The sequence below is a fragment of the Eleutherodactylus coqui genome, chromosome 2 (genome assembly GCF_035609145.1).
Source record: "Eleutherodactylus coqui strain aEleCoq1 chromosome 2, aEleCoq1.hap1, whole genome shotgun sequence".
Lineage (NCBI taxonomy): Eukaryota > Metazoa > Chordata > Amphibia > Anura > Eleutherodactylidae > Eleutherodactylus > Eleutherodactylus coqui.
In genome coordinates this window covers 243,470,403-243,493,069 of record NC_089838.1, presented here as the reverse complement: position 1 = coordinate 243,493,069, position 22,667 = coordinate 243,470,403, and the positions used below count along the sequence as shown (strand labels likewise).

At 41.7% G+C, this 22,667-nt stretch overlaps 1 protein-coding gene across 2 annotated transcripts in view; it reads right to left on the bottom strand.

Moving 5' to 3' along the window:
• MAN2A2 (mannosidase alpha class 2A member 2) overlaps positions 1-22,667 on the bottom strand; it is a 103,633-nt gene that overhangs the window by 13,892 nt on the left and 67,074 nt on the right. For both annotated transcript variants that reach the window (XM_066592736.1, XM_066592735.1), the window contains 10 exons: positions 22,121-22,298; positions 21,688-21,890; positions 18,823-19,005; positions 16,716-16,830; positions 15,038-15,105; positions 13,119-13,284; positions 9,722-9,958; positions 6,312-6,434; positions 4,545-4,659; positions 1,135-1,268 (listed from right to left, as the gene is read on the bottom strand). In XM_066592736.1, the coding sequence (XP_066448833.1) occupies positions 1,135-1,268; positions 4,545-4,659; positions 6,312-6,434; positions 9,722-9,958; positions 13,119-13,284; positions 15,038-15,105; positions 16,716-16,830; positions 18,823-19,005; positions 21,688-21,890; positions 22,121-22,298 (1,522 nt within the window). The remainder of the gene's footprint in view (positions 1-1,134; positions 1,269-4,544; positions 4,660-6,311; positions 6,435-9,721; positions 9,959-13,118; positions 13,285-15,037; positions 15,106-16,715; positions 16,831-18,822; positions 19,006-21,687; positions 21,891-22,120; positions 22,299-22,667) is intronic.

Sequence of the window (22,667 nt, the reverse complement as noted above, 5' to 3'; positions counted from 1 at the left end):
ACAGCTAGGTACTAGCTCTTACAGCAGAGATCAGAGAAAACCTCCGATCTCTGCTGTGTTAACCCTTTACATGCTGCAGTCTATGTGACTGCAGCATGTAAAGGGCTGTCACTGCAGCATGTAAAGGGCTGTCACCATCGGACCCCTGGAATGTGATCAGGGGTCCTGATGGGTCCCTGTGGAAGTCCCCTAAAGGGACAAAAAAAAATAAAAATTTTTTAAAAAATTAAAAAAAAAAAAAGTAAAAAAATTATTAAAAAAATTAAAAAAACACTTGTCTCCCTTTACTTTGTAAAAAAATCAAAAATACAATCACACATGTGGTATCCATGTGCGTCGTAATAACCCAGAGAAGGAAGTTAATACATTATTTAACCCCTTAATGACATGGCCCCTTTTTTCTTTTTTCCCCATTTCTTTTTTCCCTCCCCCCTGTTTAAAAAATCACAACTTGTCCCGCAAAAAACAAGCCCTTATATGGCCATGTCAATGGAAAAATGAAAAAGTTATGGCTCTTGAGACGCAACTGCAAAACTAGTTGAAATTCAATGATTAGACCATTTTAAAAAACCTGCCCTGGTGGGCACGACAGGGTGGTAGGAAACCTGCCACTCAAGGGGTTAATCCTGAACCATATTTTTACTATGGCGTATGATTAAAGCCCTGGACCAAGCGACATATATTTACAGTGCTTGGTCTGTAATGGGTTAATAAGTACATACCGTATTTAATATTGGGGTTGTGAATCTACTGTGTGATCCACCTCAAAGTCACATAAGGGTCTGGAAACATAATGGACCAAAGAAGGGGAAGTAACTTTGTACCTATTAAACACTAAACATGTTGAAGCCATACCACTTGGTAAAGGTATAAAAAGTAAAAAGTCTTTCATGTGAGAAGGAAGCCTCATCTGTAAATCCTCAACAATATGGAATCCTTATCCTCTAACGAAAACCATTACAGATTCTGTCAGAAGCACTGCAGAACACAATCAATCCACTATAATCTGATGTTCATGGAAGCATATGACTATGAGCATAAGTGAAGAGCGTCAGAAGAAACTTTGAGTACAGAGTTTGAGTTTACACTCTAACTTGTGGAGATGTAGATATTAATAGGAAGTCAAGAAAGAACCTGAAAGCCGTTGAGGTCTGTGTAGAAGGTGTCTCCGCTCTCGATGTCAGTGCTTAGTCTCAAGGCAATTTCTTTATTGACATGATCACGTATGTCAATGAGTGAGCTGACATCTATAGAAAGGCCGTCAGTTCCTGTAAGGGAACACAGTACTGATAGTAAACATAGAAATCAGGAAAAAAGGACCCAAGGCTAAATTCTATTATGCACAGGATTTGATGCCAGGATATTGCATACACATTATGTGTCCCGCATGAAGCCTTCAGTGTTACAAAACTGAAAAATAAAGTAACTCGAAGCTTCTGGGCTTCATATTCAATGCAAAACCTGTAATAGGTACATCCATCTGCTATGTGCCAATTACAAAACTGGTATCTTCTTACATGTCAGATGGATCCCCCGAGCATCAGGGCCTTGGTGCAACTACCACCTCTGTACCCTATAGCTATGCCCCTACTGGAATGGCATAGTGCAATGATGCACAACAAATCTATAATACCCTGTAAGTCTGTGAACTGTGTTACAAGTTTTGCTTCAGTATCAGAAGAAACCACTTGTTTGACATATTAATAATGCTGTAATTTACTGTCACTGCTGTAGTAGGAAATGCCCCAGCTTACAAGCACTGGTAACAATATGCAATATTGGATTTCTAACTTATTTGTCAGTACAAGAGATACACTGCTACAACTTTACTTTAAGCTTCATGTCTTATTTTAACTTTATCTGTTTACCCTAAACTTTCATACATGTTTGTCATATTATTAAAAGCTTAAATTATAACAGATACATTTTCTAAAAAAAAGACAATTGTGTTTGTCCTGTATTCCTTTTTATAGTATACTTTAAAACAAAATATATACTTCATCCTTAAAGGGGTTGTCTGGGACTTGGGGATTTTTTCTATCGATGATCTAGCCTGAGGATAGGTCATCAATAGATCATTGCCAGGGGTGCGCAGTTCAGGTTCCCCGACGATCAGCTGATTCCCAGTATTGCTGTCAGTACAGACAGCGTGGGAAGCAGATCATGCCATGCATATTGTAGTGGCCCAGCTTCGTAGTGCAGGCGCAGCTCATATTGATTTCAGTGGGAGCTGCATTGCAGTGCCAATCTGGGTTGCTGCGCTATGGTCAGCATTTTCTGCTTCCTGCACTGACTGCAATGATAGCAGTCCCGGGAATCAGATGATCAATGGGGATCCAAGGGTAATCAATAGAGAAAGTTTCCCAGAATACTCCTTGAAGCTGTCCTTAATAAGTAAAAGATTCAACACTACAATACCCAAATCAAAATTCTAATAAATACTGATTTCATATCAGCAAAAGTCTCTACGAATCAATAGTGATGATGAATCCATTACATGTAAGGCCGTCACTGAGGCAGAAGCAACCTATTATCAGTATGAATTTTCCTGACTAGACGCCTAAAATAATAAATTTTATTAGATACTAGCTAAAAAAATGGAGATAATAGAAAAATCACCCATCCACGGACAAACAAACACAAAAACAACCAGAAGGAGACCAGTGTTATACGCACTGGTCCCTATGCATAATTCAGCGATGAAGCCAATATGCCTAGGAAAAAAATGAGGAAATGCATAAATTATATTTCAGTTTAATAACCGAAACAAATTTTGAAGCGCTAGTAGGGTCTGGAATTCCAACCAGCAGTGTGTTGGATTAGAAGACCCAAGCACTGATGTTTACTACAATTTTTGCGCCAATTAGGTCCACTATTCATGCCCATATGTTATGGGCTGAAAGGTCCCAATTTGGCTACTAACACTAACGGTCCAACGCGCTTCAATAGAGGCATAATCTTCAGGGACCTAAATACCCTCATACAGTGTTAGAATAATGTCCTGATTGTGGTATGTCCCAGATATAGATGGGTATCCTACCCCACGATCAGGAAAGGTGGTATCAATTAGAACCCATTCCTTAACCCTTTCCAATCCAATTTGTATCCTGGTTTTCCTAGGGGACTTACTCTTTTTCTGCCGTTATACAAGGGCGCTATCTGCTGGCTAAAGCCAGTACTACATGAGGTGACACATTGGATAGGCTCCGACAGCAGAGAGGTTGGCAATATACAGTAAGAGAACCCCGACGGACATCTTCCAACATCAGAGCTGTAGAGCCTTAAATCATAATGTCTTTAGACGTCAGACATTGGATTAGAGAGGGTTAAATAGGAAGTTGACTAACTACAATCTGAGCAGAGCCCACACTATCTTTCAAGAGCTTCTAATAGTTTTTTTTTCCCCTCAAGGAGAAGCTCAATGTCTTAGCATTAGCAAGATAATTGCTCTCAATGCTGTTAAAAAACAGGATGTCAGATGATGCCAAAATAATCAAAAGATAAATGACATAAAAGAAATAAATAACCAACAACCCTGATGATGGATTGTCAGACATATCTATGTGGAACATTTATATGACTGGGTGAACTCACTTTCTGATATATATATATAGATAGATATAGGTAGATATAGATATAGATAGATACACACATACACACACACACACTCTGGGGTGGTATCAAACCTAATTAGACGATTTGGGGTCCTGGTATGCTACTAAATATGCGTTCATAGATATATTGTGTATGGGAAACATACTGAAATGTTACTTGTACGTACACAGTTATACTATAATGATTGCATGTATGATTTTTCTTGGCATTAATATATCTAACTGTTAATAGATTAATCATAATTGAGTATAAAGAGCTTGGCTATTGTAGTAAAACAATAAGTATTGAAGATGGTAAGGAATCTATACTAATATGGCTATATGTAAGCTTGGGTGGTTTCCCAGCAGCATATGATTAACCTGGGTGGGATGGACTTGAAGGTCTCCCATCAGCTGTTTTTAATAGGCCTTAATTGGCCTTTTTAAAATGTCTTTAAATGTTTGCACTTTGTAACACTGGAACATAGAGGTGACCAAGACCTGCATTAGGTCGAAACGCGTCCTGTTCCTGACATGTGGCACACCTTATATAAGTAAAAGCATGTTTGTTCACACGTGAAGCCGACCTCTCTCTGGCTATTTCTTCATCTGTAATACCGCTAGGACTGAGCTGCGTGTCTGCATGCCATCACAAACTTCAAAGCACCTGGGTGAAGTATAGGTGAGCAAACTATCTTTTGATTTTTCGTATATGGAATGAATACTGTGGAAAACATTTATGAAAAGTATCTCAAGAAATATCTGTCTTTGTTGCTCACAGCAACCAATCACAGCACAGCTTTCATGTTACTATAGCACTATAAAGCTGTGTTGTGATTGGTTGCTATGGGCAACAAAGGAAAGGTATTGTGTTCTTAAGGACTGGTTAGTGCTGCTTTTGTTTTTTTTATCCCGGATTGTACATATACAATAAGCTAAATAAAGACTGACCTGGTAAATTGTAGACTCTCATAGTCTGCTGGACATGTTGAAAATGGCAAGTCACCTCTGAAAAGAATGGACCCTCGATAATCCGTACCACAGAGGGATCTTTTGGAGTGTACAGCTGTAAAATAAGTAAATGTAACCTCTTAGGAAGTCTATGGAACCTGGATTTACCTTTAGCCAGTAGCCATGTACCTATTGGAGGCCTTGGGGAAGGAGCCTGCCGAAGGTGACATTTACATATCAATACACAGAACATTGTGTAGTTAAATGTAAAGGCCACCAAAGCCATTAGAGCTCTTCTACACAGTGCGACTGTCGGGCGCAAAAGTGCCTAATTAGTGATCGTCGCTCAGTGAATGGAGGTGAAGCCCTCCCGCCTCTATTCACAGTAAAGAGGGCACCGTTCATGGATGAATGACAACTTCTTTACACGGGCCGATCGTCATTGGAATTTTATGTCTGCACGATCCGGACGACAAACTAATTATTGTTCATCGTTCAGATCAGGCAGGCATTTAGACCGAATGATTACTGTTTAGATTCCTGCGATTCAGCGAGAATCTGAACGATAACCGTTCATTGTAAAAAGGCCCTCAGACTTTATTTTTCCGAAGCCAGTAATAACGGCAGATGGCTATCTAATGAGTATACGGGTGGCTCGGCTTTCCTCAAAATTTCAATGCCCATTACTATTGGTCCCCAGGGAATAAGTAAGCATCGGAGACTGTAGCTTACCTCCCTAAACACAAACGTTCAGCCAATTCGAACATTCATGTGAATGTTCCATCTGGGGAATAAACACAGCTATCAGATGAACTATCATTCATCCAGCAGTTGATGTATGTGTATGCGATGTGTATTGATATGCTAATAAAGGATCATTCCTGCAAACAGAAGAAGTGGATGGGGAAGATTTAGTAAGACTGACATTTTATATGCAACCCTTATGCTAACTTCCCACTGGCGAGCACGATATGGGGCTGTAAATCACGGCCCCATACCGCACTCCCCACCATGTGAATTCCCAGAGGTTGCGAGGCGTTTTCATGTCAAAACAGCCTTGCATCACTTCAAGGATGTAGCAATCCTCGAGCCGTGGTGGTGGATCACAGTGTTTCTCCCATTACTTTCAATGGAAAACTGCACATCGTGTTGCGTGCACATAGCACATCGTGTGATGCTATCGCCGGCCCCATTGAAAACAATGGGCGCTGCGAAGCGAGGGCACACAAGATGGAACATTCTGTGATTTGTTTCCTGTATAGCATTGTGGTGCAAAGCAGGAAAACATCAGTCATGTGTATGACCCCATTCAAAAGAATACGGTTCATATTTGTCTGAAATTTGTGCATCTTGCAACACACAAATCTTGCTCGATTTTCTCGCCCATGTGGAGGCAGCTTCAATGCAGTCTGTTGGAGTAAAATGCCCCAAATTTATTAAGCAGCACATGGCACTATAAATGCCTACTTTGGGCAGGAATAGATCTGGCTATAATTGTACCAATTTCTGGTGCAAGTTCTAGGAAAGTTGCCAGACTACAGAGACTCCTCCCTCCTGATAAGCACTGTCCATTTTCTGTGACGCACCACTCCTTTACCTACTTTTGAAAAGTAACAAGAAGTTCAAAAAGTTACAAATTTTTGCACAAATATGAAGTGTGCCAAAATTTGCAACTTTGTTACACCATAAAAGTGGCATAAAGCCTTTAATAAATTCCCCCTACTGTGTATATTATGAACTCCACGGGGTTTATCATAAACTATATACCTTGGCATCTCCATCGGGTAGGAAGAGATAAGCTCCACTTTTGTCCTTTGACGTACGAGTTCCATAGATGAGAAATTCCATGCTGACCTTCTGTTCCTGCTCCTCTCCAGCTCGTTTAATGCCCTGCAAGAATCAATAAACAATTACATGAATCCCGGCATGAGCGTGCTTCACACTGTATAATGTTCTGATCTGTGCATCGGGAGTCATGCAGATATCATATAACACCATATCCACCAATATCATTCTATGCAGTCTACTATGTATAAGGAAATCAATGGAATTATACAGGCTGTAGTCAATATAAGCAGTTCGTTTTTAAATAATAATCCAGTAAATAGTCTTGTCTGTACTCGTACACAACACTCTGCTATACACTGAGCCTATAACTGGGTGCACAGAAGAAAAGGAAGCTAAGCACCAGCACGCTCTGCTAGCACAAATGGCATGTTACCAGCATGGTAAATAATTCATGTGCATCGACACAAGCCTTCTCTTTTCTAGTACAAGAAATGATATATAGATGGACAGTAGACAGGCAGCTAGCCCAACTCGGTGTTGACGATATGTCAAATACAAAAAGAAAAAGTAGATTTGGGGATTTAACCCTTTCAAATCCACTCTCTGACATCTTCCAACATTCTGATTGAAGCCTGTACAGCTCCGATTTCGAAAGATGTCCGGCAGGGTATTCTTACTGTATATTACAGGCCGTTCTGTTGCCGGGGGCCTCTCCGGCATGTCACATACTGCAGTAATGACTCTAACTAGCAGATGGCACCATTGTATAATGGCAGAAAGAGAAAGCCCCCTAGGAAACCCTGAATCCAAAATTGGATTGCAAAGGGTTAATTACAAACAGACCACAAAAGACAGGGACACAATCCGCACATCACGGAAAAGAGGAAGGTTCAACGTTTTTTATGACATACTAGTAACTTCCATTTTCCACCACATTGCAGCACTGGGTGTCTTGTTTACAGTTTTATGGTCCCTGAGGTGCGTGGCATGGTACGCCTTCAACATAGGCACCATGTGTTGTATGACAAACAACAAACCGGTAGTCTATTTCTTGCCACACATGAATCAGCTGGTCTCTAGTTATTCAATTCACAGCTTCAACAATTCACTGTCTGAGATCTTGAAGAGTAGCCAGCATAGGTGGGACAAAAACTATCCTTTATGTACACCCACAGATAAAAATTACATGGGGTAAGTTTGGGTGACCTGAGAGACCACAGTCGAAGAACAAGATGATGTTGTTTCCCCTCTTTCAATCCGAGGTCCTGGAATTGTGTTGTTTAGATCAGGGGTCTCCAACTCCAGTCCTCAGGGACCACCAACAGGTCATGTTTTCAGGATATCCTATGGTAAGAACCTCTGTGATAATGTCTGAGGCACCAACAACAATTACATCACCTGTGCAACACTGAGGAGATCCTGAAAATATGACTTGTTGGCGGTCCCTGAGGACTGGAGTTGGGGAACACTGGGTATAGTTTTGCATGTAAATTCAGTTTTCAAGTTGGGGAAACAACCAGATTTGTAGCATGCCAATGTATGACATTCCTGTCACAGTTCACTCCATGAAAAAGAATGGCTCATAAACTTTGCTTGCAGAAATGGGACAGAACACATTCACCTTTGGTGAGTCTCTTTTGTATTCAACCACTACACAGAGATTTTCATTCTTCCAAATTCTAACATTGTGGTGATTTACCTTACCAGAGAAATGAAAAATTAGCTATGCCGGAAAATTGTCCTCTTCCATATCCTGCGGAACTGCAAGACAACATTCGAACCTTTTGTCATGGTCGCCTGAATGCTATACCTGTAGTAACTGTAACTTGTACGGCTTCCTTTGCAAACACTTTTTCAGAACACGCTATTCCATTGGTTGAGGAATTCCAATTTATTGCCTTGCTCTGCTTGTGGATTTCCTTGGCCTCTGTTCGAAAGTGCCTATAATACTCTCCACATTTTCATGAGACGTGCGAGAGCGACCGCTGCTTTGCTGTTTGTATATGCAACCAAGTTCAACAAAGTTTCTGTGCTACTCCAAGTTTTGCTTTTGACAAGGCGGCTGTTTTTGGGATTGATGTCGGGTTTCACTTTGCACTTGAACAATGGATTCACACTTAGCAAACTCAAGCACACAAAACAATTTCTCCTGTGGTGGCACCATTTTCTTATGAATTGTAAACAAGAAGCAGCGCTACGGTGTGGGAGAAAAAGATGATACTGGTATTTCATAAAAACTTTGAACCTTCCATTTTTTTAAGTGATGTGTGGATTGTGACTCTGTCTTTTGTAGTTTGCTTGTAATTAAATCCCCAAATCTGCTCCTTCTTTGTAAATAACCCTGTACTTCCAACATGCTCATGTCTTGCACCAAGCATGTCCTAAAAGAATGTCCTTTTCACATACACTGGGCTGGCGTTGGCTTATTTTTTTTCACAGAATAGAAAAGAGTAACCTACAACATTTACCTATGTTCAGGGACATGGTAAGAAAAAGACCACAGCCCAATATAATTGTTTTTACAATGGGAGCCTATGGGCGACATATCCTACTGTAATCTATGCAGGGGTCCGGGTATCCGGTTGATCTCCGAGTCAATGAAGTAGAGGTCGCATAGGTGCCCCACTGCTCCCTTAACTTCGATAACAGTAATGGAGATTATCAAGTTCAAGCGCTTCAGCAATGTCCTGCATTGCCCTTGAAGTGAGTGGTGCGCCTACAAGACTTCTAATCCATTCCCTCGGGGCCCAACCAGACCCAATTCTCCAGATTGGTAGGGTTCCCACTAATCATAAAGTTATAACTTCATAACTTTTCAGAACTCTTTTAACCCTTTCCAATCCACTGTCTGACGTCTAAAGACATTATGATTTAAGGCTGTACTGCTCCGATGTTGGAAGAAATCCGTCGGGGTTCTCTTACTGTATATTGCCAGCCTCTCTGCTGTTGGAGCCTATCCAATGGATCACCTCTGGCTTTAGCCAGCTGATAGCGCAGTTTTATAATGGCAGAAAAAGAGTAAGCCCCCTAGGAAAACCAGGATACAAATTGGATTGGAAAGGGTTAAAGGCAGTGTTTCACAACTGTAGTCCTCAACAGGTCAAGATCTGAGTTTATTCCATACAGTGAACACGATCACCTATGCAATGTTGGAAAATCCTAAAACATAAGCTGTTGGGTATTCTTGAGAATCAGAGTTGACAAATAAGTGCTCATGTCTCATGGTGTTTTAATAGAGCACCATAATACCGAGGTAGGAGCAATACTTCTAAGGAAGAATACAGAATATTGGTAATACAACATATAATAGAACATGGGAGAAAGAACCAAGAGAAAGAAGCTGTGTATCAAATAACATACAGTTAGAAGTGCCATGTCCCTTTACTCACCTTCATTAGGCCTGTGACACCTGAAAACCACACCTGCATGTACTGATTCTCCACATAAAAATCCTCGGTGCTTGCCTCCAAGAGCTTGACAGGAAAGGTTTCTTGTTTCTTTATGTTGAGGTCTCTTCCATGTAGATAGACACGGACACTGGACTTAAGGGTAGTATGCGCATCAAATGACATGTAAAGCTGAAAGATGCTCAGTCCAAGAGCTGGTAACCGGGCTGTGAAGGACACCTGTGAAATACAGTGAAATAGAATTTTTGATCAAAAGACGATGAGAACAAGACTAGAGATGAGCGAGTATACTCGCTAAGGCACATTACTCGAGCGGGCCGGCGGTGGCCTGGGAGCGGCGGGGGAGAGCGGGGAGGAACGGAGGGGAGATCTCTCCCTCTCCCTCTCTCCTCCCGCTCCCTGCCTCAACTCACCTGTCACCAGCGCCGGCCCCCGAATTTTTAGAGACAAGCGGGGCGATACTCGGCTAAGGCACTACTCGTTCGAGTAATGTGCCTTAGCGATTTTACTTGCTCATCTCTAAACAAGACCCTTCTGACCATGATCCAACCAGTCAAAAATTTGTATTCATACAACAAATCCTATATTTGTGGAAATTTACATCATAATCAGAAACCTCTCAATAGAACCATTATTCTTTGATTTGAGACCAACCTTTGCTTTCTATTTTGTATTAAACACGGTTGCTCCCTCTATTGACTGCCTGCCATGCTCTGATATACAACCACACTCATACGAAGGAGCTTTTCTAACAGTTAAACTCTTAGGAGAAGTTGTGCACAGCACACAATTACTATTTGCGCATGGACATTTGATAGAAGACTCTCAGCCTTGGGTTGCCTTTTTCAGGGCGGTGTGCCATAGGCTGCCATAGTATGAAATAGAGACTATTGCTCTGTGCATGTGTCGAGAGACTGATAACAGCCCAGGAATCAAAGTTCCCTACTGCTACCCCTGTTTTTGGCCAGTCGAATGTATTTAATGTATATGCAGTAAGGTCAAGTTTTAGGGGTTCTTTCTTCCTTGTGACAGATATCTCTGAACTGTGGTAAACATAGAGCAGCAACAGCTAAGACAAGATAGCCGCCCCCATAATCATGTGCAGAAAAACACTGAATAGAAAAAAGGAACATGTTTCAATATCTGTTTTTAATTAGTTTTAAAAAATCATTAAAAGACAGCAAAATGGGTCCCAGAAATGCATCTCTGGCCAGTGCAACCCTTGATCACAGCAGAAAAAGGTGGAACATCACTTGCAAATATAGGAGAACAAGGGAGCACTCAAACCATGACATTTGCATATATTGACTAGACGTTATTCACATTATATGCATCTGTCAAGTGTAACAAGAACACAAGAAATAATTATAAACAGTATATTATGATACAAAAAGCTAATACATATAGAAAAAAATGGTTTCATAGTTCCTTTCATTGGGAAATCTGCTTTGTAGCTTTAAAATCTAAAAAGTTTCTCTATTTAGCACATGTTTACGCCAGTCACCTCCTCTAGAGGGCTTGTTAATCATTTCAATGTCCTTGAAGCGAAGTCCCTGAAGGGAGCCCTTTGTGTTTTTCATGCACCAGACATGTACTGTTGTCTTCTCTCTATCCCAGCTATGTGTTCAGATATCCTGTCTTTCAATTTACGGATTCTGCATCCAATGTACATTATGTTTAACTGTTTGCATGTTATCACATACACTATATGGTGCGTATCGCAGTTTTAAAAAACTTTTGATTTTATATATTTTTAGGCCATCACTAGATGTAAAAACCTGGGATTTATCAACATAACCGCAAAGATTGCACCTAGTGCTGCCAGAAGGCAAAACCCTTGAAAGTTTAGCAACATTTTGTCTCGATAGACAGAGGAATTAAATTCACTGAGGGAAAGTATATTGCCAAAGTTTTTTCTGTCCCATAACTATAAAAGCAATTTATTAGCTTTTTGTATCATAATACGCTGCTATAAATCTTTCTTATGTGCTCTTGTTACACTCGACAAATTTATATAATCTGAATAATATATAGTCAATATATTCAAATATCATGGCTTTTATTGCTCCCTTGTTCTTATATATTTGCAAGTGATGTTTCATTTTTTATGCTGTGAGCAATTGCCATACTGGCTAGAAATGCGTTGGGTTTTTTCACAGTTTTTTGGGATCCATTTTGCTGTCTTTTAATCATTCAATAACAGATAAGTTTTATTTTAACCTTTGGTTTTTGTTGCCTATTCTCAGGATAGATCATCAATAGTTGATTGGTGGGGGTCCACCACCCAGGACCCCCGCCAATCAGCTGAATGCTGTAAGTACAGTTGGATCTGGATGCAGATAATGCTGTCTGTATTGCACCATTTGATACTGTAGGCACAGCTCCCAATGAATTCAATGGGAGCTGTGCCTGCAGTATTAAACCAGGCCTCTACAATGTTGACAGCACTATCTGCCTCCAGCGCTGTCCACACTGACAGCAGGCCTGACAATCAGCTGATTGGTGGACCACTGCCAATCAACTATTGATGACTTATCCTCAGGATAGGTCATCAATAGTAAAAGTCCCGGAGAACCCTTTTAAAGAAGGATTTGATATAATTCAATTATACTAATGGGGTTCAATCAAGATGACAACCTCTTCTGAATAGGAAGCCTGCTCAGTGATCAGTGGGCTGCTGCTAGTCTAGTTTTTGAAAAGCTACATCTGACATGTCATATTGTATGTTGTCTATTCAAATTAAATACATGATCATGCCTAGAATGTTAGCATGGGAGCCACTCCTTTTTTAAAGGAGGGTCTTGAGCAGAAGACCCACTCTATGATGTCCATATGGCCTGATAAGTGTATAGGCAAAGCTTGTCTTCTTAAAGATTTGAAGTAAGTAGTCTTTAGAGCTCAATGTGGTGTAGAGTGTTAGGGCAGCAGAAATCTAGTCCTAAGCTCTTACTCATGACCTGAAGGTTGCGGGTTCAATGGTTGCATTGTTTAGGTAGCAGGCTCAAGGTTGACTCAGCCTTCCAGCTTGCTGGGGGGTAAAAGATGACTGGGGAAGGCAATGGCAAAAACAGTCTGCCAAGAAAACTTCATGATGTGACGTCACCCTAGGAGTCCGTCATCACTCGCTGCTTGCACCAGGGGACTTTACCTTTTCCTTTTTAGTCTTTAGCATATAGTCACACATCCCTGATTTTGCAGCAACTATTTTACAAGAACACTCTCTTGCTGTGATGATTTTCAATCATCTATAAGACATTTCCATAAAGCAAGCTAAAATAGACATAAGCAGACCATGAACAGATAAGCTGACACAGCGCAAGAATGAGCGAGTATATTGGAAACATGCAGCTTGAACTCCATTACCAAAAGTCTTCCTGACCTGGAAAACATCAGTGTTCATGTCTGTCAATGACTGCCATACTGGACTAAGCTGAACGGCCATTGGCTGCCCTTCTTCTGTGAGTACACGTACATGAGGTGTGTTCACCAAAACAGAGACCACGCACAAGCGATTCTGCTCTACTGGGTTAAAGACGACTATATATCTAGAACGAAAAAAGAGAGAAAAGATATCTGTCAACAGAACTGTGAGCATTGGCACCAGGGTGCCGCCAATACAGCGTGCCAAGACGGATTTTAACTGTCTTATGAGTCATAAACGTCTGAAATACCAATCCTAACTAATTTATTATTTATTGATCCCTAAATATCTCTCTACAACGGCGATGAATTATTCTATTACATTGAAAGGGCATTTTGAAAGTTAAATGATATTGAAACTGTGGTAAATACTGTATATATTGGAACAGTTAATATAGACTATATAGAGATGAGCGAGCGTACTCGTCCGAGCTTGATACTCGTTCGAGTATTAGGGTGTTCGAGATGCTCGTTACTCGAGACGAGTACCACGCGGTGTTCGAGTCACTTTCATTTTCTTCCCTGAGAAATTTGCGCGCTTTTCTGGACAATAGAAAGACAGGGAAGGCATTACAACTTCCTCCTGTGATGTTCCAGCCCTATACCACCCCCCTGCAGTGAGTGGCTGGCGACATCAGGTGTCACCCGAGTATTAAAATCTGCCCGCCCGCGGCTCGCCACAGATGCATTCTGACAGAGATCAGGGACAGTGCTGCTGATGCCGCAGCTGCTATAGGGAGAGCGTTAGGAGTTATTTTAGGCTTCAAGAACCCCAACGGTCCTTCTTAGGCCATAGTCAGAAATCGCAGATCGCACCTATGTGCGATCTGCGATTCCTGTTCTCTTCTCTATATGCGCTCAATGGGGCCGGCGGCAGCAGCGCCGACCCCATTGAGAACATATAGAAGACAAATCATTCTTCTCTGCCACAGCTGTAACAGCTGTGGCAGAGAAGAACGATGTTTGCCCATTGAATTCAATGGAGCCGGCAATACAGCAGGTTTCACTGAAAGCAATGGGCTGCCGGCGTGCGCGGGATGAATTGTCGGGAAGGGCTTAAATATATAAGCCCTTCCCTGCAATTCATCCAGAAATGTGTTAAAATAAAAAAAATATATATACTTACCTTGTCCCGGCAGACGGAGTTCAGCGCGGCCGGCAGTGGGTGTGAAGGGGGTGTAAGTCAGATCTGCCTCTGATTGGCTCAGGCTGAGCCAATCAGGGGGCAGGTCTGACTCACACCCCCTTCACACCCACTGCAGGCCGTGCTGAACTTCGTCTGCCGGGACAAGGTAAGTATATATATTTTTTTTATTTTTACACATTTCTGGATGAATTGCAGGGAAGGGCTTCTATATTTAAGCCCTTCCCGACAATTCATCCCGTGCACGCCGGCAGCCCATTGCTTTCAGTGGAATCGGCTATAAGCATGTAACCCAGGAGAAGTGGCAGCGGAGTGTCATGCAGGCAGTGATTGTGCTTTGTTGGAGGTAGTGTGGTGCTTAGCTAAGGTATGCATTGCTAATGAGGGTTTTTCAGAAGTAAAAATTGTTGGGAGGGGGGGGCACTCTTGCCGCTATTGTGGCTTAATAGTGGGACCTGGGAACTTGAGATGCAGCCCAACATGTAGCCCCTCGCCTGCCCTATCCATTGCTGTGTCGTTCCCATCACTTTCTTGAATTGCCCAGATTTTCACAAATGAAAACCTTAGCGAGCATCGGCGATATACAAAAATGCTCGGGTCGCCCATTGACTTCAATGGGGTTCGTTACTCGAAACGAACCCTCGAGCATCGCGATAATTTCGTCCCGAGTAACGAGCACCCGAGCATTTTGGTGCTCGCTCATCTCTATAGACTAACCATCTGCAACACCGTACCTTGGAGAAGTACCTAATTTAATAACCGTTTTCTCTGGCAATGTTTCTTGGGTCAACCGGCTGTCATCCTGAAAGTGAAAATGAATAGATTAATTTGGTAATGCCACTTTCCATAGTAAAAATATATATTATACATATAGAAAATGTTTAGAGGAGCAACAGAGGAGCAATATTTTACTTTAACCAAATTCACTTTTATGCCTTATTCACACAGTGTAATTACACTGTGGATTTGGATGCTGACCCTGTGCCCAAATCCATACCCTTTTAGCATTCTATTGAATACTATAAAAATCCATGCCGTAGTTTATATGCCACTGATTTTTCCGCACACGGATTTTGAAATCCGTGTTGCAAAAACATATAATTGAAATACCAGTTCTTGGCACAAACAAAAACGCTGTTTTGCCCCATTGGCTAGGGCTAAATCTCTGTATGGACACCCATGAAAATCCTTAGCAGAACACAGGCTCATCCTTGGAGTTTTGTGTGGATTAGGGGTCTTTCCCACGAGTGTATATTGGCCGTCCATTTTCATGGCGGGCCGATATATGCTGTGATCTGATGCATTGGATTGCAATGCATCAGATCACATGGCCGTATTCCTGAGACATAAAAGCGCCCGGCCAGGCCAATATAGCGCCGGGCATTTTTATGTTGGGCCTAAAAGATAGTCCTGTAACTATCTTTTGGGCCGGAATATGTCGTCCGCTGCATGGGCTCCTATGGGAGCCCATGGCAGTGGCTGGAGGTGGGAGGGAGTTCAGCAGCGTGGCTGCAAAGTGAATGTATAAATAAGACTCTATTCACACCACATTTATTGGTACATCAGAAGTATATGTCTGAGTGGGAAAAAGCTACTTAAATGGACACAGTTCCTTTAACAAGCTTGTGCTCATATGATAGCTAATGTGATAATTAAAGCAGAGTTCACACCTGTTTCCATGGCTCTGCTTGTTTTCCATTGTTCAGCTCCATCCTCGGAGCTAAACAATGGAAATACCCGAACAGATGCTTCTAGCACATGGTTTAGGAATGCTTTAAGCGTATGCTGTAACATATTCACAGGTTTATTATGTAGGTTAAATATGTGCTATAGGGTTGTCCTTTTGGCCTATGTTTGACAAAGTGTACAGCTTTGTCACACATACAAACCATAGACTAAAAGGATACCAATATGGCACATATTTATTGTATTGAAAAGTGCAAACTACCTATTCAAATCAACTACATCCCAACAAATAATAAAGAATCTATTTACATGGTATACATTATGAACTAAGAATCAGATATATGCATCCGTGTATAATGCTGAATGTAATGTGAATAGAGGCTTACAAAACAGAAATCTGTAAAGCCAATCCGAGTCCATCTTATCTACGCAGTTAGTTTCTTCCACACTTCTTTCTATGCATATTTGCCATTCTGCTATCCTCTTATGATCCTACGTAGAACACTGCAAGGGGAACTGCAGCCTAGTTAACACAAAATGAATCAAGTCTTCCATTTGTGTCTAGTTTACAGTGCTGAAGCTCAGCCCCAACATGACTTAAGTAACATTTTATTATTCTCCATCTTATTTAAAGCCACAACGGGACTTATTAATTCACTCTGTTGAAAGGTGACCTATTAAAAACACACCCGGAGAGCCATCTTGTTATGTCCATAATACAATTACCGTGCTGAAGAACGGCACAGAGTGATCATAGTGATACTTCTCCTTGTCTGCCACAACGAGGTAGTGAGCTGCATTAATTAAGATGCGTTTCAAATTCATCAGCGAATGGAGCAACCTGAGAGAAGAGAAAGAAGAACATGCACAGACCTGACGTGCCGAAAGCCAAATACAGATAGGGTTAGAACAAAGCAACTAGCGGATATGCTGCCACGTATAATGAAGTTTAGGAGAGAAAAAGAGTTTTAAAGCCAGAACATAACTGTGTGTGAACCTCAGAGAGTCCGCGCTATACATTATATGTGTTAAATAGAAGAATGTCCATGCTGTCTATTAATTCATACATAGAGCCGCTAGTTATTATATATGCATGCAGCAGCATTGCCCCTACTCTACAATTGATCCCAGCTACCGCACTTATCGGATTGTCTTTGCATCAGTGTAGTAATCCATAAAAACAAAAACCTGCTAAAACCTAAAACTTCATTTCTAGCAGACAACTGGTTTTCTTGTGAGTCTGATGAAGTACCAGTATTTCTCCTGTATTTTATTGGATTTGGCAGTGGTTTCAAATAATCTTCTAGAATCAATTGTAAGTACATCTTGATAGGTGAAGTGTATTGACTTTTCTGACATCAGGAAGAAAGACATAAGAACTCAGCGAGTGTTTGCCTGGTAGGGTTTGTTGGGGTTTATATAGAAATGAAAGTGTTGCCTGTGGTGCCAGGCTGGTGTTGCTTTGGCTTAGTAGATTAAAATGACCCTCCAGTGTCAGAGGAAAATCCTGTCCCAGAACCAGAGAAGGAGGGGGTATGTTACCTGTAGTTGTTCTTCTCTGCTGTACCTCCAATCCACTGGTTACAAGTCCCATTTTTGGCCAACCAAAATGGCTGCTGCAGTTTTCTAATGGCCGAATCTTGGATGGCCGAAATTGGGATCAAGAACCGTTAGATCGGACAGACAGCAGAGAAGAACAAGTACAGGTAACATACTCCCTTTGTCCTAAAACAAGAACATAGTAATGTCGTATGTTAGGCTAAAAAAAGACATAAGGCATAGAGTGTTCCATAGTCTCACTGCTCTTAGGCCTCAGTCACACAGGTGCATCGGCATCCGTACACCGGTGCTGATGTGCCCATGTGACTGCAGGAAGGAGACAGACGTACCTTAAGACGGCCGTCTCTCTGCAACGCCTGAGGAAAGAACAAATGACCGGCAATGAAGCCGGTCACATGTTCTTTCCTCCAGCGCTGCAGAGAGACGGCCGTCTGCAGGTACGTCCGTCTGCTGGTGTCAGTCACACGGGCGCATCGGCGCCGGTGTACGGGTGCCGATGCGCCCGTGTGACTGAGGCCTTACAGTAAAGAACGCCCTTCTATGTTGGTGTAGAAGGTCACTTTAAATGATTGCGTTGTAATGTTTGTTGTTATTGCACTCACGGGACAAAATCTAAAAGGGTTATTTATGATCTAAAGCATGGTGACAAGTTTTAATCTTATCCCCTATTCACAGGTGAAGTGTTTGAGTAGTGGGAGTCTGACCATTGGGACCCGAAACCAATCGCAACAATAGTGGTTTAGTGTCTCTCCATTTAAATGAAGTGGTGGTCGAGGACGTATCTTGGGGCTCCAATCATCTCATCTGTGTGACCGCTAAAGGTGGCCAAGCACTATAGTCGGCTTCTCTTCAGCAGTTCCACATAGAACAATAGAGCAGCAGCATGAATACTGGACTGCCCCTCCATTCATACAGAGGGGACACGGCACCTTTGTAGTCGTATCCTATCAGATTTTGTGAATAAGTTTAAAATTTGGTACTATCCCTTTAATCCGTATGAAACAGACCCTAGTGGTAAGAGACTGGCTGCAAGTCAGTGTCTAACTGGATTGCTTTCTACTAGATCTTAGGGGCCCATGACTTTGTCAGTATCATCGTATATTGGTTGCCTTCAGCCATCTATGAATTCACTGCTTTTAATTTCAGAGCTTTACATTTGATCCCTTGCTCTGGACATGCCATCCCCTTTTTCTTTAGACTAGTGTTCACATCTTTATTACTCAGTCTTAATAAAGTTGAAAGCAGTTCTTCAGACATCTTGGTGGCTCCTTACCGTACACCGTAGTCAATAACCACAGCTTCCTTTGCTGTGCCAGTGATGGCATCATGATGTTGGAACAGACCAAGGTTGCGCCTGGCATCGGTTAACAAAGCATAATCAGAGAGAGGGTATTTACTTTCCAGGCCAGCCCTTCTAGCATGGTTTATGGCCAGACTGTACAGGATTTCTGCCCCTCTGAAAATTTACAAAACATAATATACATTAATTCTGCTATTTTCAGATAATAAATAATGGTAACTCTGCAACAATAACATTATATTCCTCCTTTTTTGGTTCTTTAGTCAAATGATGGGCCAGACTCAACACAGCTTGTCCGAGTGACACCTGATCACACAAAGCTATTCTGTGCATCCATTAGGACTCCTTCACACGGGTGTATTTGTACGGACAATACACTGAAAATAGAACCCATTGATTTCAATGGGTTTGTTCACATTTACGCATTTCAAATCCGTAAAAAAAATGCAGCATGCTCTACTTTTCTGCTCAAAGGTCCCTATAAAAGTCAATGGTAGTGTGCAAATGTGCGTGCAATATGCAAGGAGAAGCATAATATGCTGCATAATTCCACTGGAGAGGGAACATGTCCGGAACTAATTAGCCATTTCAAGTGGTGCGACTTGTTTGCCCCATGCAAATGAACATGCCCTGTGGGCGGAAAAAGAACAGTAAAATATGCTGAGACAAAAATAGGATTGTGCGTTCTGCAAAAACGCAACGCCGAGGCACGCGCACATACATATACGCGCATGTGCAGGAGCCCTTACAAGCAAACCAAAGCCACATTTACACACAACGATGGTCATTTGAAGGAATGAACAAAGATAATCATTTGAAATCTTCGCCATTTCTCTCATTAGCTATATAAACTCTGTATATGTTGTTTGCTCAGGTGGGCATGTGTTTATGCAAAGAATCTCTGGTTAGTCAGTTAGTTATCTCACTTGGACGACGAGGGTCCATAGCGCCGATCTAGAATGACCACAACCAAAAGCATTGTTCTATTCGGTGCTGATGTCGGAGGAGGTACCGTTGCCTATCTGTTGCACCGACGAGCACCAGGGGGCCTCCGCAATTCGGCAGGGGGTCGTCTCTCAATTTTCCTTGCAAATGCTGCAGTTAGAGCGTGCAACATGACCAAAAAGTGCCAGTCGTCTCTTTGTTATTGCTTTTGTGATTGACTCAAGCCCATGCAAGCCTGTATCTCGCTGTTTCGAAGTCAAACCAACGGGCACACAGAATCTGACGTTGGCATCGCATGTGAAAGGACTTCAGACGCTCAGTGGTTTGTGACAGCAAGGTCCAAGTCTCTGAGCCGTACAATAATATTGGCATTATGCAGGTCTGGTAGAATCGAATCTTGGTCCTGAGTGTTAAAAATCTCTGGTTGGGAGGTTTTTAATTAGTGTGAAGAAAAAGCCGTTGTCTTCCACCGCATGAGTCATTGTGGTTAGCTGGGCAAACAATCACCCCTCCCCTCAAGTCATTTAAACCTAATGACAAATAAACGAACTAACGACTATTTTTATGCAGGCTGAAACTCAACGATCAACGACAAGTGAACTAATAGTGCACGGTGGCTTTGTGTTTACATCTAATGATTATCGCTTGCTTTCGCTCGTTTGAATAAATTTTGAGCGTTGTTTTTAAATGGGCCTTTAATTTAACTTGGAAGGCCTTAAATTGACCAACCAATAGTTTTTATTGCCGTTTTTCACTTGTTTTTGTTGGCTATTTTACACTGTAAATACATTTTCCCAGTAGTTTTTGAAATACTATGGTATGGAGAAAAATGCCATGGCTAGTTTTGATTAAAAAAAAAACACCACTGACTCCACAATTCCAAAAGCCAAAGTGCTATGTATGTAGATTTCACTATATTTTACTGTACACTTGGCTGCAACATGTCTGAACAATAAAAAAACGCACAAAATAGCAATGAAAAGCGTCAGAGAAAACGCAACTGAATGCCATAAATGAAATTCCCTAATTGCACAGGAATAGACATTACATAAGTGAACCTACAAGGTGAATTATTGTCTAAGTGAAAATCAATGGATCTCTGTGCCTTGTTTCAGAAACTTTTTACATAATAATGTTCCAAACACCCATTTACCTCCCACACAACTAGAGAAATGGAAGCCAGAGCTGGATTTTTGCATTTCGGCATAAAATACATATATAAAGTACATTAGTTATGAGGTGCCATACGTAAAAGTTAGGTGTCTAACATTTCTAGTGAGTTGCTCTAAATTTATCACGTGTGCCCAAATTTTGGTGTAATATTTGTCAGGACATGACATTATGCATTTTAGCACACTGTTGATTATTCTCCCCCTATTGCCATTAGAGGGGTAGTCTGTTGCTACATTGTTGATGACTTATGCCTTGTTTGGATCATAAATAGTTGATCAGGCGGAGGTCCAATGCTTGGGACCCCAGCTGATCAACTGTTCTTCCAGCAGCTGTCTGTGTGTATGGAGCAGGAAGCATAAAGTTCTGAACACATCGTAACAGCCCGATTGGTAATGCAATGTGTAGGCAGCTATCTGATGCTCTGTACTCACCGACAGCTGCTGAGATCCCTAGCAGTGGACCCCCACCCAATCAACTACTGATGAGCTATCCTGAGGATAGGTCATCAATAGTGTAGAGGTGGACAACCCTTTTACGTTCATTAGTATCAATTTTGAACATCCATATTAAGCACACTCCTCAATGGGTATGACTCTTCTGGTGAAGAGTCTCATAGCGATGTTGTCACTGATATAATTGTTGCTGTCTCTGGGAAAGATGAATGACATCCTTCACTTGTCTATATTCATATTTGGTACTCTAAAAGCTTTTTTTACCCACCGTATGTGTGACTCCAGCACCCTGTCCATGCTCTTGTAAAATGGTCTTGATGTATAGTATCCAGTCCAATAGTGATCCTCTCGGTCGGCATAGGAGAAAAAGTCTCCAGTCAGCACAGGAAAGTCAGGAGGTTTCATCCCCGGAGCGACTCCCATCTTCTTATATAGAGTGTCAAAATAATCAGATAAAGTTCCAAACTGAGCCTGTAGAGGGAGTGCCAGTTATTAATAAAGATATTGTAAGACCGATACAGAGATCTGAGATGAAGACAAAGGTAGACATGAATATTAAATTTACATAGCAGGGCTAAAATACACTCTTTGGCCAGGTAACCTGAGTCACAGCCAAAGTCGCCTTGAAGCCCTAGCCTAAGACTGGCGTATGAAAACCCTGGCCTAATAAATCTCCCCCATTTAATTATTTGCACCCTTACTTTAACATGGAGCTCTGTGTGGGAGTTCATGTAGTCGAAGAGCTTCTGGTAGTTTAAAAACTGGGCGTCCCACTCTTGCATTTTATCATATCGGAAGTCATCACCTAAGGGTACAAGGACCACCTTACTGCGGTACAGTTTGGATTTCTTCCTGTATTGATCCAGAAGGAGATTTGCCCTGTGATGAAAAAAGGGGCTATGAATTAAGAATTAAGAGGGCAATGAAACTCCCATAATCACATTGAGGGTCATATACAAGTACTAGTACAGAGGAAACATTAGCTGCGTTGCTCACACAAACAAAACAATTGCTTTAAAGGGGTTCTACGGGACTTCTACTATTGATGATCCTTGGTATAAGTCATCAATAGTTGATAATCGGGGTCAGCCACTCCAGATCATCGCAGATCAGCTGATCCCCAGACCTGCCGTCAGTGTGGACACAGATAGCACTGTTAACATTACAATGGCTGAGTTTGGAACTACAGGCACAACTTCTATTGAATTCAGCTGTGCCTGTAGTACCAAACTGGGCCGCTGCAATACT